The sequence below is a fragment of the Clinocottus analis genome, unplaced genomic scaffold (genome assembly GCF_023055335.1).
Source record: "Clinocottus analis isolate CAN_PGR_092001 unplaced genomic scaffold, fCliAna1.0.p SCAF_1, whole genome shotgun sequence".
Lineage (NCBI taxonomy): Eukaryota > Metazoa > Chordata > Actinopteri > Perciformes > Cottidae > Clinocottus > Clinocottus analis.
The window spans coordinates 16,157,796-16,171,762 of NW_027175820.1; the positions used below are offsets into that span (position 1 = coordinate 16,157,796).

The 13,967-nt window shown below is 37.9% G+C and overlaps 1 protein-coding gene across 1 annotated transcript in view; it reads right to left on the bottom strand.

Moving 5' to 3' along the window:
• Positions 1-13,967, bottom strand: part of ush2a (Usher syndrome 2A (autosomal recessive, mild)) — a 196,158-nt gene that overhangs the window by 121,991 nt on the left and 60,200 nt on the right. The window contains exons 26-29 of the mRNA XM_068575666.1: positions 13,508-13,683; positions 13,268-13,415; positions 7,949-8,055; positions 6,864-6,987 (exon numbers count right to left, since the gene is read on the bottom strand). Of these exons, the coding sequence (XP_068431767.1) occupies positions 6,864-6,987; positions 7,949-8,055; positions 13,268-13,415; positions 13,508-13,683 (555 nt within the window). The remainder of the gene's footprint in view (positions 1-6,863; positions 6,988-7,948; positions 8,056-13,267; positions 13,416-13,507; positions 13,684-13,967) is intronic.

Consider the following 13,967-nt stretch of genomic DNA (forward strand, 5'->3'; position numbering starts at 1 on the left):
TTTATATCTTGTATTTTTTTGTATGATTCTAAACAGTGACATAAGAGGTCAATTGTAAAATAGCCTTCCCATTCCCCTCCAACTTGGGCCCGAACATTTGAATCAACATACACATTCACACACTCACAATCAGTCCTGTCTACAGGGAACAGGCTCGTGGGACCCGAACACACACCCACAGGAGTTGACAGTGGAGCAGCACGGCTAGTATTCCTGCCTCATTAGCACAGGAGTTCATATTCATACAATACAAAGCAGCTGTGTGCAAAGATCCTTCTATGATAAATAATGATGCATTTTGTTATATTGTCATATCATAAAGGAATGTTGTGCAATATTCTGAACTTTTTTTGCAGTGCATTGTGATTGTTTTCACTGTCTTAAGATGAACCCAGGACTTCAGAATGTGAGTTTCCTTATGGCATGTTGTGTTTATGAGGAAACCACTTTCAATGAATTATTCAAGAGATCCATAAGCCCCACAAACAGCCGTAGTGGTGTTAAGGATTGTTGAAATTGTTCTTCTGTCAGAAAGGTCAACGTGACTATTAATGTATGTATGAATGTATACATCATGTCAAGTATTACTCTTTGTTTTAGAAAAAAAAATGTGTTCAATATACTTTATATACTGCTGCTATAATAACATCTGCAAGAGATACAATAAGTTAACAATAGACAACTGTTGCCGTGACGTATTATGTTCTGCATGTTTGTGTTATTCTGTGCAATATGGGGGACAGACAGTCCAAATGTACAGCATCTAAGTGGCACTGCTCGTGCTCAGCATTACTTTCTTAAGATTTCCCCACAGGACTTGTGCTACTTCACACTGACAACCACTTTAGAGCCCTCAACAGACAAACCTGAGCACACATCCTGACAGGTGTGTCTGTTACACATACAGAGTACATGCACGCAAACACACTGTCACACACAAACACATCCCACAGACACAAAAGTCCAGCATGCACTTGTTCACCTGAGAGTGCACACCACAGCCACACAGAAACACATGCAAAATACAATGCTCATTATACAAAAACATTTTCCCGCAACAGGCCTTCACGCCTCACAAATACTACATGTGTCAATGCAGTTGATACAATCTTGATTGTAAAAAAGTTGAGACAACATAATCAATTAGATTTATTTAAATTGAATGTACTATATAATGAATGTCTTAAAAAATATCCCTTAATTCTCTTTTGAAAGCAAAATACTTTCCAAAATAAAGAAAAAACTAATTACTAAAGATGATTATTGTGGGTCAACCTTTCATTGTGAGCTGAAAATAGAAAAAAATCTTAAAACTAATTTAATAAATATGAACAAAGTGTTCACTAGTGATCTATCGGGGGAAACATGTTCATTATATTGCTCCACATCTAAAAAGGACAAACAGGCGGACAATGTTGCTTTTATTTAAACTGTAGTGGAAAGAAAAGAAGTTACTGAAATGGCACCAAAGGATGGTGCTAATAAAATAAAGTATCTATTCTTTTGGGACGATGAATGTGCTCAACAATTTAATAGATCAGTGTTCCTCAAATGGGAACCATAGGGGTACATATTTCATATTTAATACTCCGTTATTCAACACAATCATTACGTGACATATTTGTTTTGTTAGTTCAAAAAACAGTACGCACTGGTTAGGGGGTACACTGCGGAATTATTTTTCAAACAAGGTTTAGTAAAAAAAAAAAAGTTTGAGTACCTCTGTACTAGATTATAGGACCGTCCTCTGGAGTTCATAAATGTGTGCACACTATGCACCATTCTGATATTTCTTATATATATTTCTTATACTGACTGAACAAACCTACTGACCAAACAATATCGATTAACTTCATTTCTCACAACTGGTCATGCAGAAACATCTAAAATCCAAAACACACATTTTACACGTTGTGAATTCTCTTTGAGAAATAACTGTTAAACTGTCCTGCAATGACTAACTGAACAAGGCTGTATAAATGCAATGATGAATATTGAGTCCGCTAAGCTCCTTTTCTGGCCAGAACATGAAGAGTATGAAGAATATGAAAAATAAATGTTTTCAGAGATCTTTGTCAATAAATATAACCTGTATAGTTTCACATTGCTGTTATGTCAAAAACTGGAAGTTGCTTTCATGAGTGATATATTACTCAATGTACTGTAAAGAAACATTTTATGACCTACAAGTACATAAAACCAATTATATTCACACCATCAACTCTAGGTTGTGTGAGACAATTATATTGTTCAAATTGGGTCTTTTAACAATTAAAAAAAAAGGACCGTTTAAAACAGAGTTTATTGTTCATAATGAGCGTATTGCTGCTCTCTCTCTCTCTCTGCATGTGCCAAATTGAAAAGAAGAGGAATTATGTTTAATTTAACATTATGTAAGATTCAAAAGTTGCAGTATTCAGCCATATACAGTTTTAAGTCTTATTCATTAGGCAGGTATTGTTTCAAGTGCTGTTGTATTGTTTCTCCTCTCTCTGTCTCAGTAAACAGTGGAGGTTGTGTGCAATCATCTACACAACATAACCTGAATAACTCCAGTCATGTTAGCTCTGTGCTGGCATTAATCAGAGCCTGGCGTATTAATGAGAGCGCGGCAGCTAGCTAATTACACCCATAGATTCTGCAGCAGCCCATTAAATATACAAATGACAGAATTAAAGAGCCCAGCCTCTTCTGATTAATCTTTAAATGGAGAAAAACTAATGATGTCTGTGCAAACTTTCCCTTCACACATTTCTCCCCCCCTCCTCTCAACGTCAATGCCTGGCAATCAATCATATTAATTAAGGAAAAATAATTTGTATCATTTAACATTTCCCTCTTTTCTGCTCAGTTGCTGCAGTGGTGCTGCACAATGTACTGTATTAGACGTGTCTGGAAATTATCCAAGTCTATTTGTTCCTGCATTAATTTTGTCTTCGTTTTTTCTAAACTGTTTTAAATGTTTAATTTCTCTTCATTGACTTAGGGTTGTAGAAATTCATTTGGGTAAGGGAAAATATGAGCAGGCCCTTATTGTTAGAATTGTTCCAAATCCAGCCATTTTAGGCTAAAATACTGAAGAATTACAAATGAGGAGAGATAATTTCCTAATCTGTTTAGAACCAGTGTCCTTAATTTAAAGATGAACAAGGAGAGCAGTAAGTCACAGCTTCAGATAAAAAAAAAATTACAGATAAGATGAATGGACTAGCATGCATTTATGGAAACAAGCACTTACAGGGTATTCATATCACAGCGTGATTGGTTATGGTTATAATCCTGTTTTATCTAAAGTAAGATTCAGTGTGGTAAATATTGACCTCAAGTACCCTAAATTCATTCAGCATGAAGAAGCATCGTTAATCACAAGTGAACAGACTTATCATAATGGAAACATCCACCTCTATCACAGTAATTGCACATGGAAAACATTTGCAAAAATAATTTTAGTAAAGTGGCCATTAAATTAAGTGACTGGTAAATATCATGTGATTTTACATGATAATGTCTTAATTTTAATTAAGATACAACATACAAAATATTGGCTCTGATCAAATATGTGCTGTAGCCTAGTTTACAGGTTTCAGAAATGAGAACGCCTGTAGTAGGAACCTGAATGAACAATTTATGAAAACAAATACTAATATTCCTATAATGTTGCATACTGTTGATGGGGAAAACTTATGATTTCCTGTTTCCTACAGAAAGCCTTCTGAAGCATTAATACTTTTCTCATGACTCAAAAGACCCCACTTTCCAAGTATTGTTGTGATGTTTTGCTGAATGAAACATCCTGCATTATAAAACTGAACAAAAACAACTATACAAAGATTCTAATCATATAAATATGTTCCATTTGTCATTGTCGGAGTTACTAGGTTTCCACAAGACACCAACGATTGACAAGTCTCTCCTCTGTGATCAATTGACTCTCAAGGGGGCATTACACTGAATTACATTCATAATCCAATTTGGCTTTGATTTGTTCGCTGTTCCATGCGCTTCGATGGGAATAATTGTCTGTAGATGATGCTATTAGTATTGATGGTTGTAAAAGGGCGATGGTTTGAGGACTGCCGACACATTCATGGTCCAGAATAGATCCGGTCTGAAAGTGATTGTCTGATCCATTACCCTTTATGAAGGAGGAAAGTGGAGGAGATGAGAACCACTGTTCAATAGCAAAACTCATCATATATTTGCTGGCAGTATTCAGAGACCTCTATTTACCTTTGTGCTGAAGAAGCGTGGATAAAATCAAGAACCATCATTCAAACCAGAAAACATGAACTTATATAGAGAATAAGAGGTAAAACAGCTGTTGGGACTTCTCAACATGTATTATACTAATTTGACAATTCAGCTTGAGAAAGTAGTAAGTTGTACAGAACAGAGATTTCAGGTGGGATATCATTATAACAGAAATCTGATCTGTGATCATTGTTAATTATAGTTCAGACAAGTTTTGCCTAGTACTCATGTTCTGTTTCAGCCACACTCTTTTCTAAATCTAAGGTAATTTAAGATTTGTATGCTCTAGTAGTGATCTTTTAGCTATAAAACAAAAATATTAGGAAATTGACTTGGTGGTTATGTGAATGTCTTGCTATGTTGAATGACTAATGGCCCAACAAAATCATTTAACACTGAGTTATAAAATAGTCTGTAAATGCAACTCAAATGCATATCACAAAATCAAACATGTTTTATTCTAATAAAAAGCTCATTCTAGGTTCTTATTTTGATTTTAATATATTATTGTTATATTGTATAGGGTGGCTTACCTCTCCAAATAGACTTAATTTAATTTCTCCTCAATATCTATGCGACCTTCAAAAAGCCTTTACAAAAAACTGTGTTTTTCATTAACCGCTCAGATGCGGTGAAATACTCAATCTAGGTGTGTGTGTGCGTGTGCACGTGTGCGTGTGTGTGTGTGTGTGTGTGTGTATGTGTGTGTGTGTGTGTGCATGAAAACTGCTGCTTTTAGGGCACTAAAAATCAACCTAAGATCCTGTGGTTCTCTTCAGTATTTGGACACTCTTGATGCTTTTGATATATTAGATGTCAATTCAACAGTATACTCTAAGTGGGTGGCAGACATATTTGGTATTTTAGTGGAACAAGATTATGTGAGCAACACAGAGAGATTTGTTGACTCAATTACAGTTGTCACGGTCACATAAGGATTACAGATGAAAACTTTGATCTAGCCAGTCAGGTTTTTGTCAGCAGTTTTAGAAAACTGGTTTACCGACAGATACAAATTCCTTTTTGACATTTATTATCCAGTTTTAACATGGCTTGAGGAGGTGTAATCTATGACCCAAATTCAAACATTTTGTCCATCCAGAAAGAGTGATGATATAGCTGGAGATACAAGGTTTGTACAGGATAGTAAAGTAATCTCAAGTGGCTTCGAAGAGCTTTAACCGCTCAAATCCCACTGATTAGTATCAGCAGTCATTAATTATGAGCGTCAGACTGGGTGATGTTCTCAGATGAAGCAGAACATGTTTGGCTGTGCAGCTCAACCCTCTAATGATGCTGGTAAACAGAAAGATAATTGTCCTTTAAGGGAAGTCATTCTAAATCTAAAGGAATGTCAGTAGAAGACTGAGAGAGTGCAGTGTGATCACCGAACAACACAGAACATACCAACACACACAGGCATGTAAAAGTCATGGCTGCAGTCGAATAGTCAAATAATCACCTGTAACGTCTAACCCTAAGCACTTTTCCTTGACCCCTGTGGAAACGTCATCCGACTCCACTTTCACTAAGCGACGTAGTTATGATGCGACGGCGGGCGATGTTGTTGACGTCAGTCTGTCTGCAGCGGTGAAAATACAACGTTGTAGTCCATCTCGGACCACAATAAAGCACCTGAAATACTTCAGCTGTGTTCTTACAGTGTTGCGTCATGCAGACGATTAAACAACCCAGTTCATATATTACTTTACTAACGAGGTTGGAATATAAATGAACGAAGGAATATGAAAGTGAAACCAATGGATTTTACACCGAGTACAAAGCTTCTAAACTGTCTTTTCAGTTCCAACCCTGCTGAATTAAATACGTTATCCCACTAACGATGTGTGTCATATGTGTGTCTCATATCCATTTATGTTGTTATGGTTTATATGCAGATTATAATCTAATCATAAAAATATGCAGACAACAGTTTATGAAACACCACATAACTTGATAGTGCTTTATTGTAATGTAACAAAATAGTTGATTAAAAAGATGATAATCATAAACATGAGTCAGGCTGAAGAGCTCGACCAGTTTGGGTCTTTCATTAAAGCTTCTGTGACTAAAGTAAAATTAAAAAAAATGAGTTCTGAGCTGTTTCATCACCTTACAGTCGTGTTCAACAACAGCAACGTAACGTTCATAGTTTTCCAGCCGGTTTAACAGATTATTGAAAGTATTTACAAGTTACAGTACTTATTGTTAACATGATCCGCGTTTGTCGGTCATGATCGTTTATTCTCGTGAACGGCCGAATGAAACGTCACTTTAAATGTTGCCGCCGCAAGTGATTGTGGGTCGGCATTATCTCCTTTCCTTTCGTTAAGGAAGGTCCAGTGCTTCCTAAGCTAAAGGAGCTAAGTTAGGAGGCATGAAGCTCCTTTCCTTTGCGTTTAGAGAAGTCGACCGGCACTTATCATGGCGGCCACTTAGGTCATTCCGGGTCATTTCCCTCAGCTACGAAGGTTCCTAACCAAAAAGGACTTTTCGACCGCAGCCCATGTGCACACATACAGACATGTGCAGGATATTGCATATGAACATGTCGTCCATTTTCTGAAACACACGGACATCTGCATGTAGCGAGATATACACTCCTTTCTTACCTGTGAAGTCAGTGTTGACAGGAAGGGTGTCACTGGGAAACTGGTAGTAACCGTTTCCTGAGAACCTGGTTCCTCTGACAACAGGACCTTGTGGGTCAGAGAGAGAGATGTCTGTCCTCTCAACCTAATAAAAGAAAAATAAAGTTGTTAATATTAATAATATTAATAATAATAATAACAATATGACAATGAGAACAGGGCCTATAAAGCTACAATACTCAATACTTAGACTTATTTTACGTTTGCCTTTGTTCAACTAAATACATTCAGAATCACTATAAATACTGTACTCTCCAAGTCCACGTCAATTAGGACACAGCGCTAAAGTCAAAGTTATACTCTCTACGTCTGTGAGAGGCGGTGTGATGTAAACGTTGTCATCAGGGGGTGTACGCATAGGCCCTGTGTGGATGTCCTTTTATTGGTTCTGACCACACACTACAATCGGTAATGAACTACTAAATGTCTATCGTGTCCGCAAATGTCCGTTTATGCGTCCGTTAGGGAGCAGAACAGAGGCTTAAGAGTCTACGCACATCCTAGTGGCACCAAGAGGATATGCTTTAAGCTAAATGCAAAGGTCAGCATGCTAATTTGCCATAAATGAGAATGCTAACTAGCTGATGTTTAGCAGGTATCATGTTTACACCATGTTTATCTTAGTTGAGCAAGTTGTTAGTGTGCTAACATTTGTTAATTAGCAACCAACAAAAAGTAGTTACAGCTCAGGCTGATGGGAATGTCCTTAGTCATAAACCAATGTATCCGACAAATTAGAATTTTGACCTGCTGATGGCGCCAAAAGAAAAGTCGGATGATCAACAAAGTTTGTCGGATTTATCCTCTGGGCACCATGAGTGTCAGTGTACACTTTTGTGCCAATCCATTGAATAGTTGAGATATTTCAGTTTGGTATGAAGGTTGAGGACTAAGAGCAAATAAACATTGGGCCCCCTGGAGTCATGGCGCTGGCAAGGCTAGATCTAAAAAGAATACACACAAATACAAACAGACATACACACAGAGCGAAAAAAAAAAAAAAAAAAATTCTAACTGGCATACTGTATTTGAGTCCTCTATCAGACCTGATATAGTGGGTCTGGTCCATTGAGTTGGGCCGGGGGGTCCCAGTCTATCTGAATGGTGGTTTCATTTAATGGTTGCAACTGAGGAGGAGACAGTCCTGTTGGAGCTGAGGAGAGAAAGGTAGAAATTGAGAGATTAAATGCAAACTCAAAGCAAATAAAAATGTGTCTCATATTTTAATCAGATTTCCAAAATATTTGCCTACTTGTTTTTACCAAAAGTGCTTTGTTTGGTAAATGTATTGAAACATGAGCACATAGAAACACTTAAGCAGTGCACCACACTTAACATTCTCAAAGACATTCTCATGTTGTGGTTGTAATCATCAATACGCTGATCTTGTAAACTTGATGCTATTTTTTTCCCAGAAGACAAGGCATGGCCCATTTTATCAAATGTCTAGACTGCAAAAAAAAGCCCAATTTCCATTTAACAGAGGGTCAATTTAATTTCCTTCTTTCGCTTTAGATGTTAAATTGAATGTCCCTTAGAAACATACAGAGCACTACTTGAGCTGTAGCTTCCACATGTATCGTAAATAAATCAACCGGCGACTGGCTGATATGGTGAGAGGAGATATATTGGAAAGGATAGAGGCAAGTGATGGACTGGTGTCGAGATGGGGAAGATGTGCGTACATTAAGTGTCATTCCATCGTTGTGTTTCTATCTGTGTGTGTGTGTGTGTGTGTGTGTGTGTGTGTGTGTGTGTGTGTGTGTGTGTGTGTGTGTGTGTGTGTGTTTCAGTAATAGTCTAAATGGTCTGTGGTAGGAGTAAATTAGCTCTTGGTGACACACATGTGGACCATCTTTAGTGTGAGTTCTAATAGAGCTCTTAAAAGGGAAGTGGACAGGTTGTCTTAGGCGGCTCATCTTGGCACATCAAATCATAAATTACTGCCAATCGATAGCTTACTAGTCTATTGAAATGAGCTATGGTGACATTTAGAACATTGACTGTGCCACACACACAGAAAGACACACATGCGTACAGACAGACCTTGTTTTAAACAGTGGTAGAGAAAGCCAATTATTCTTTTGGTTTAGCCAAAGTCTGAAATATCTTGGAACTGTCTGATGACAATTTCGCCTCTGGAGGAAACGGACAATGCGTAGGGGCTTCAAGTGTCCGGATAATGGGCCAAGACTTCCTCTTTCATGTGCTGGACGTTGTTTACAGTCTGATTAGCAACTTGAGATGCAAGAGTGAAGTTTGAGTTGAGAGACGACTACAACCAGATTTTTTCAGAAGTAGCAGGTACACTCAGTCATCAATTAATAATTAAATAAATCAAAAGCAAAATGTTTTCCACAGTTCCAAGATTGCATTGCGGCCAATGCGTTTTGCCTATTTTGCGCTCCAAACAGACTGCGTACTGCATGTAATCAAAGTCTGCTCTAACATGATTGGTCAATACTAGTCAGACCACAAACGGACAACACATGGACTACAAACCATAATGCTTCAGAAAATCTTGTCTGATTACTTACAGATTCTGAATCCATATGCAGATAATACATCTTTGTCGGAATAGGTCTGTGTGTTTATGTGTATTAGCGCCAAATGGTTCAAAAATAGGCGGGTAAATTACAATGCACAAATGTGTCTGTTTCTAAATGAAAGTAGATAAATTGTGATAGTATTTAATGTGTCCGTAGCGGGCGTTTATCTTGTCAACAACTCAGCTATGTTTGTTTATCTGTACATCAGGCCACACAAGCCTCTCACTGCAGCCAGGTTTCCTGGGATCCCGTGTAAACCCAGTGGCAAAATGGGTCATGCTCTGCTGGTTTTGTTGTTTGATCAAACGAGACTGACCTCAGGGAACTGTGAGACGGCAATGTTACTGAAGGTATTATTACTGATTCACTCATCCTAGTAGAGCTATTGTCACCTGTGATGGTACAAGACATCATTGAACAGGGAATATGTGTTCTTAACAACACAAAGAGGGATTAGGCCGACTGTGGCTCAGTGGTGAGCAGGGTCGTCCTTCAATCAGAAGATCGGTGGTACAAGCACAGTCCATTTATCATTTTTCCATTAGACTGGGCCGGTTAAAAACCTCAGGAAAAGTCCGGCTTGTCTTTCCAGATGACTCAATTTCTTCAACTTTTAAGTTGTTTGATCAATGAAATGTGAATGGGCCTGATGCAAGAAGCCTTTGTGAAAACAGAAATATTGTTATGTGGCAGGTATGAAAGTTCCCCCTTTTTCCTATATCTACAATCGTCTCTCAGGCGCAAACAAACATTGATGAGTTAATTCACACCAAAAGCTGCCTCACCGCCTTTTATGCAAGTCAATGTCCAGGTGAACATTGTCTATTGCAGTGTAACATCACCGGCTGCTTCTTTCAAACCATTCATTCTGTATTTTTGTCACGATAGAGCTCCACAATGAAAATCCCCCACTAACTTATTTTATTTCCTCACTTAATCAAATACAGCATTATTGGGGATACAAGTTGTAATCATTTGAAGCAAGCATGTAGTGGACAACAACCAGTCTTTTATCCTCTAAACTTGGTGGATGAACATAGCAAAACTTTGAGGGTGTGTGTGCATATGTTTGTTGGTGTGGATTTTGTCACATGAGACAGCTATCAACACTGACTGGTGATTGATGGGATTCTAATGTGCTGTCCTGTATTCGTTGCGTGTCACATATTCATTTATTGTGTCTGCTTGTTAATTCACTGAAATGTACTTAACACTATGACACATTCAGTTTGACAAAAGCCACTTGCCTCATCATGCATCCGCACAAACACACACATGTACACCCACACACAAGGTTAACAGTCCACCAGAAAGGTTAATTTTAGCTGCCGACATGGTAATGAAGCAGCTAAATCATGGGCCAGCTCCCAGGAGCAATTGTGCATGTGTGTGTGTTTTCTGTTTTTACAGCGACTGACATGTCTTAACAGGCTCTTAGCGTACAGTTACACCACGCACACAAGCACACCACTTATTGACATCGCGATCCCTTGCCATGCATATTTCTCTCCTCAACAAGGGCCTCAGGCCAATTATGCGTAAATCAATAAAGTTCCTGTTCTGTTGAGTGGTGTTACAGGCGAGTGTGTGTGTGTGTGTGTGTGTGTGTGTGTGTGTGTGTGTGTGTGTCTCCCTGTGTGTATGTCTTGTAGAACAAGCCTTTATGGATGTAGGATACATAAAACATCACCATCAGTCCCTGATTAGCCACTCACTTTACGTCTTGATCGATAACTTTGTGTAAAGACACTCACATTGAAACAATTGCAAATGCATCCACACACATGGACAGAGAGCACTTTCCTTGTGTCGTTACGTCTGTCTCAGTGTGCACACTAATGTTCAGTCATGTGCTTTGGTGTAACTCCAGTGGTTTCGCAGATGTTGTCTGCTCACTTACAGCAGATGGTAGCTGTTTTTAATGGCACAGCCTTATGTGTGGTAGATTTATCAGTGTATCAGTACCATACTCAAGTACTTCCTACTTGGAGTACCACTAGATGTGAGGATAATTTCCCTCCACAAACCGTTTCACTCAGGGTTTATACATAACAATGTTTTTTTTGTATTTCTGTAAAATATTATTTAAAAACAAAAAATAACAACTTTTTGGACATGCAGACGTTTTTACGGACAAGGGCCAAAGAGGAAAACACCTATATATTGATGTCTGTCAACGAAAATACAACAACCAACAACAAAACGGAGTGAAGTAAGATTTGAAATATGTATGATATGTATCTAAACAACTAAAATATCTCTATAAAAAATGGGCAAGAAAAAATAAATAAATGGAAAGCAACACTTTTCTCATGGTTAACGTTCATCTGCTGTTTTAATACTAATACGTTTTTTAAGGGGGTTTGTGCCTTCTGAGAGATTAGATTATGTGTTAAAAAATATGATATCTTTTCTGTGAACACTCAAGCTGATTTAAAACTGAATGAGAAAAAAGTTATACGAGGTGTGGAACTATGACAGAAGCTCAACACCCAATGAAGTGGCACATGCTATGCATATAAAAAAAATCTTCTAAACGGCATATGCCATTATCATTTCTTATAGTTGAAACAAGGGACATCTTTGGCATTGGATGAAACAAAATGGTGGCAACAGATGTGGCTGTTGAAAATACATTCAAAAAGTCAACTGGGTACAATAAGCCATATTGTAATGTACTGAATTACAGTCAAGCAAAGTCTTTGGAATCAGTTGAAATAAACATGTTCAGTGCGTCAACAGATGTAGTCATTAAAAATACATTTAAAAAGTCCACCGATTACAATATGAAGTATCATTCATCACAATAAACATAAGGAAGGGCTTTTTTTGAGAATTGTGTGAAATTAAAATATTCTCTATGGCAACAGATGTAGCTGTTTAGAGTACGTTCAAAAGCCCACATCCCTGAGCAACTATTTATAGATAAAAGCATTTTTTTTCCCCACAACCACTCAGCGTACCCATTGTCTATTTACCTAAAGAGATAAACAAAACAAATTCAAAACCCAAAAAGACATAAAATGAGCAGCAAGAGTAGAGACCATGAGTGAACAGATGGAAAGTATGTTGGAGAGTCCAGTTTGGGGATGTGTGTGTGGGTATGTGTGTGTGTAATATTTATATTGCTGAGTGATTCATGTTTGTCTGCTGCCATGTGCAATGTTGTGTTTAAGTGAAAGTGACAGGAAGAGATAGCAGTGAAGGATGGATTGAGTGAAAGAGTGAAAAAGCAACAGACTGTCAGAAAAAAAACGGACATATAAAGACGTTGAATAAAAATTGCGTGTGTGTCTATGTCATCCTGCACTGATCAATTAGTGCTCATCTCGGTCCCAGAGATTTGTGTCCCAGTCATTAAACACAGCTAATTCGTTCTACTTCCAGAATGGTTATAAATCTAAGACAGAGAGACACTGCATGTGTGTTTCTATAACTCTGTGTGTTTGATTCATGGCCAGCAGAAAGTGTGTGCTCCGCCACATTTTTCTCCTTGTAATTAACAGTAAATTGTTTTTACTACCGCGCGCCATGAATATCCCCTCTGGTTAAAACGACCAATGTTGTCGCCGCTCAAGTACCCAATGACGGACTGTGTGCTTTTGCATATGAGTGTGCAATATGTTAGAGGCCTGTGTTGCAGTTGTTATGAAGAGAATACCAGACACTTGAATGATTCAATAATTGTATCTGGCTGAAATGATCTATCTAGATACTGTATGGTCCAGTTTTTCATGTCTTCAAACTTATTTTCTACCAAGCTGATAACATTTATTTATATTTCTGTTTGTCAGCATCGATGTATGTTTGTTCTACCTGCTGGTAGGGTCCGCCCTGAGCTTGGCAGACTGGAAATGCAACCCATCTTTGTACAGAGTGTAATGGTGAAGTTGTATAAATGGTACGGCTTCAGTCCTTTCACTAAATGAACAGGCTCTGACGATGGATCCACTCTTTGTAAGACCTGACAAAGTGAGAAAAGAGGGGGGAAAAACACTGTTTTAAAGATAGTTGTCTTGCTTATTATGTGCAAAGGAAAGTGTGTGCGTAAATCACCTGACTAATAACCGGAGGAGCGTAGGGATTGTTGGTCTGTTCATTGAGCAAGTTGACCCGAAATTCTGTGACCTGTCCTCTGGCAATGATCCCTTGACCCTCAGCTGTACTCCATGACACTTTGAGACTTGTGGATGACAGTGCAGACACTTCTGGAGGAGCCATCAACTCTGGGACTGGAAAACATGGCCACACAGTTATGTATAATATACACATATTACACATCAGTTAGCCTTCTTTAATGTTAATGATAATTAACTAGTCAATAACAAATAATTCATGCATATTTATAAGAGCGATATCACAAATCTGTTGCAGAAACCGATAAGTAATGTTGGAAAATTTAATAAATCAGAAAATATAGTAATCTTTTTTTTTACATTTTGAGAACACATAAAAAAGGTTAGAAGGTTAAAGGGTCCATTAATTAATGCCATTGGCCCTAAAATACTTTTCCCCA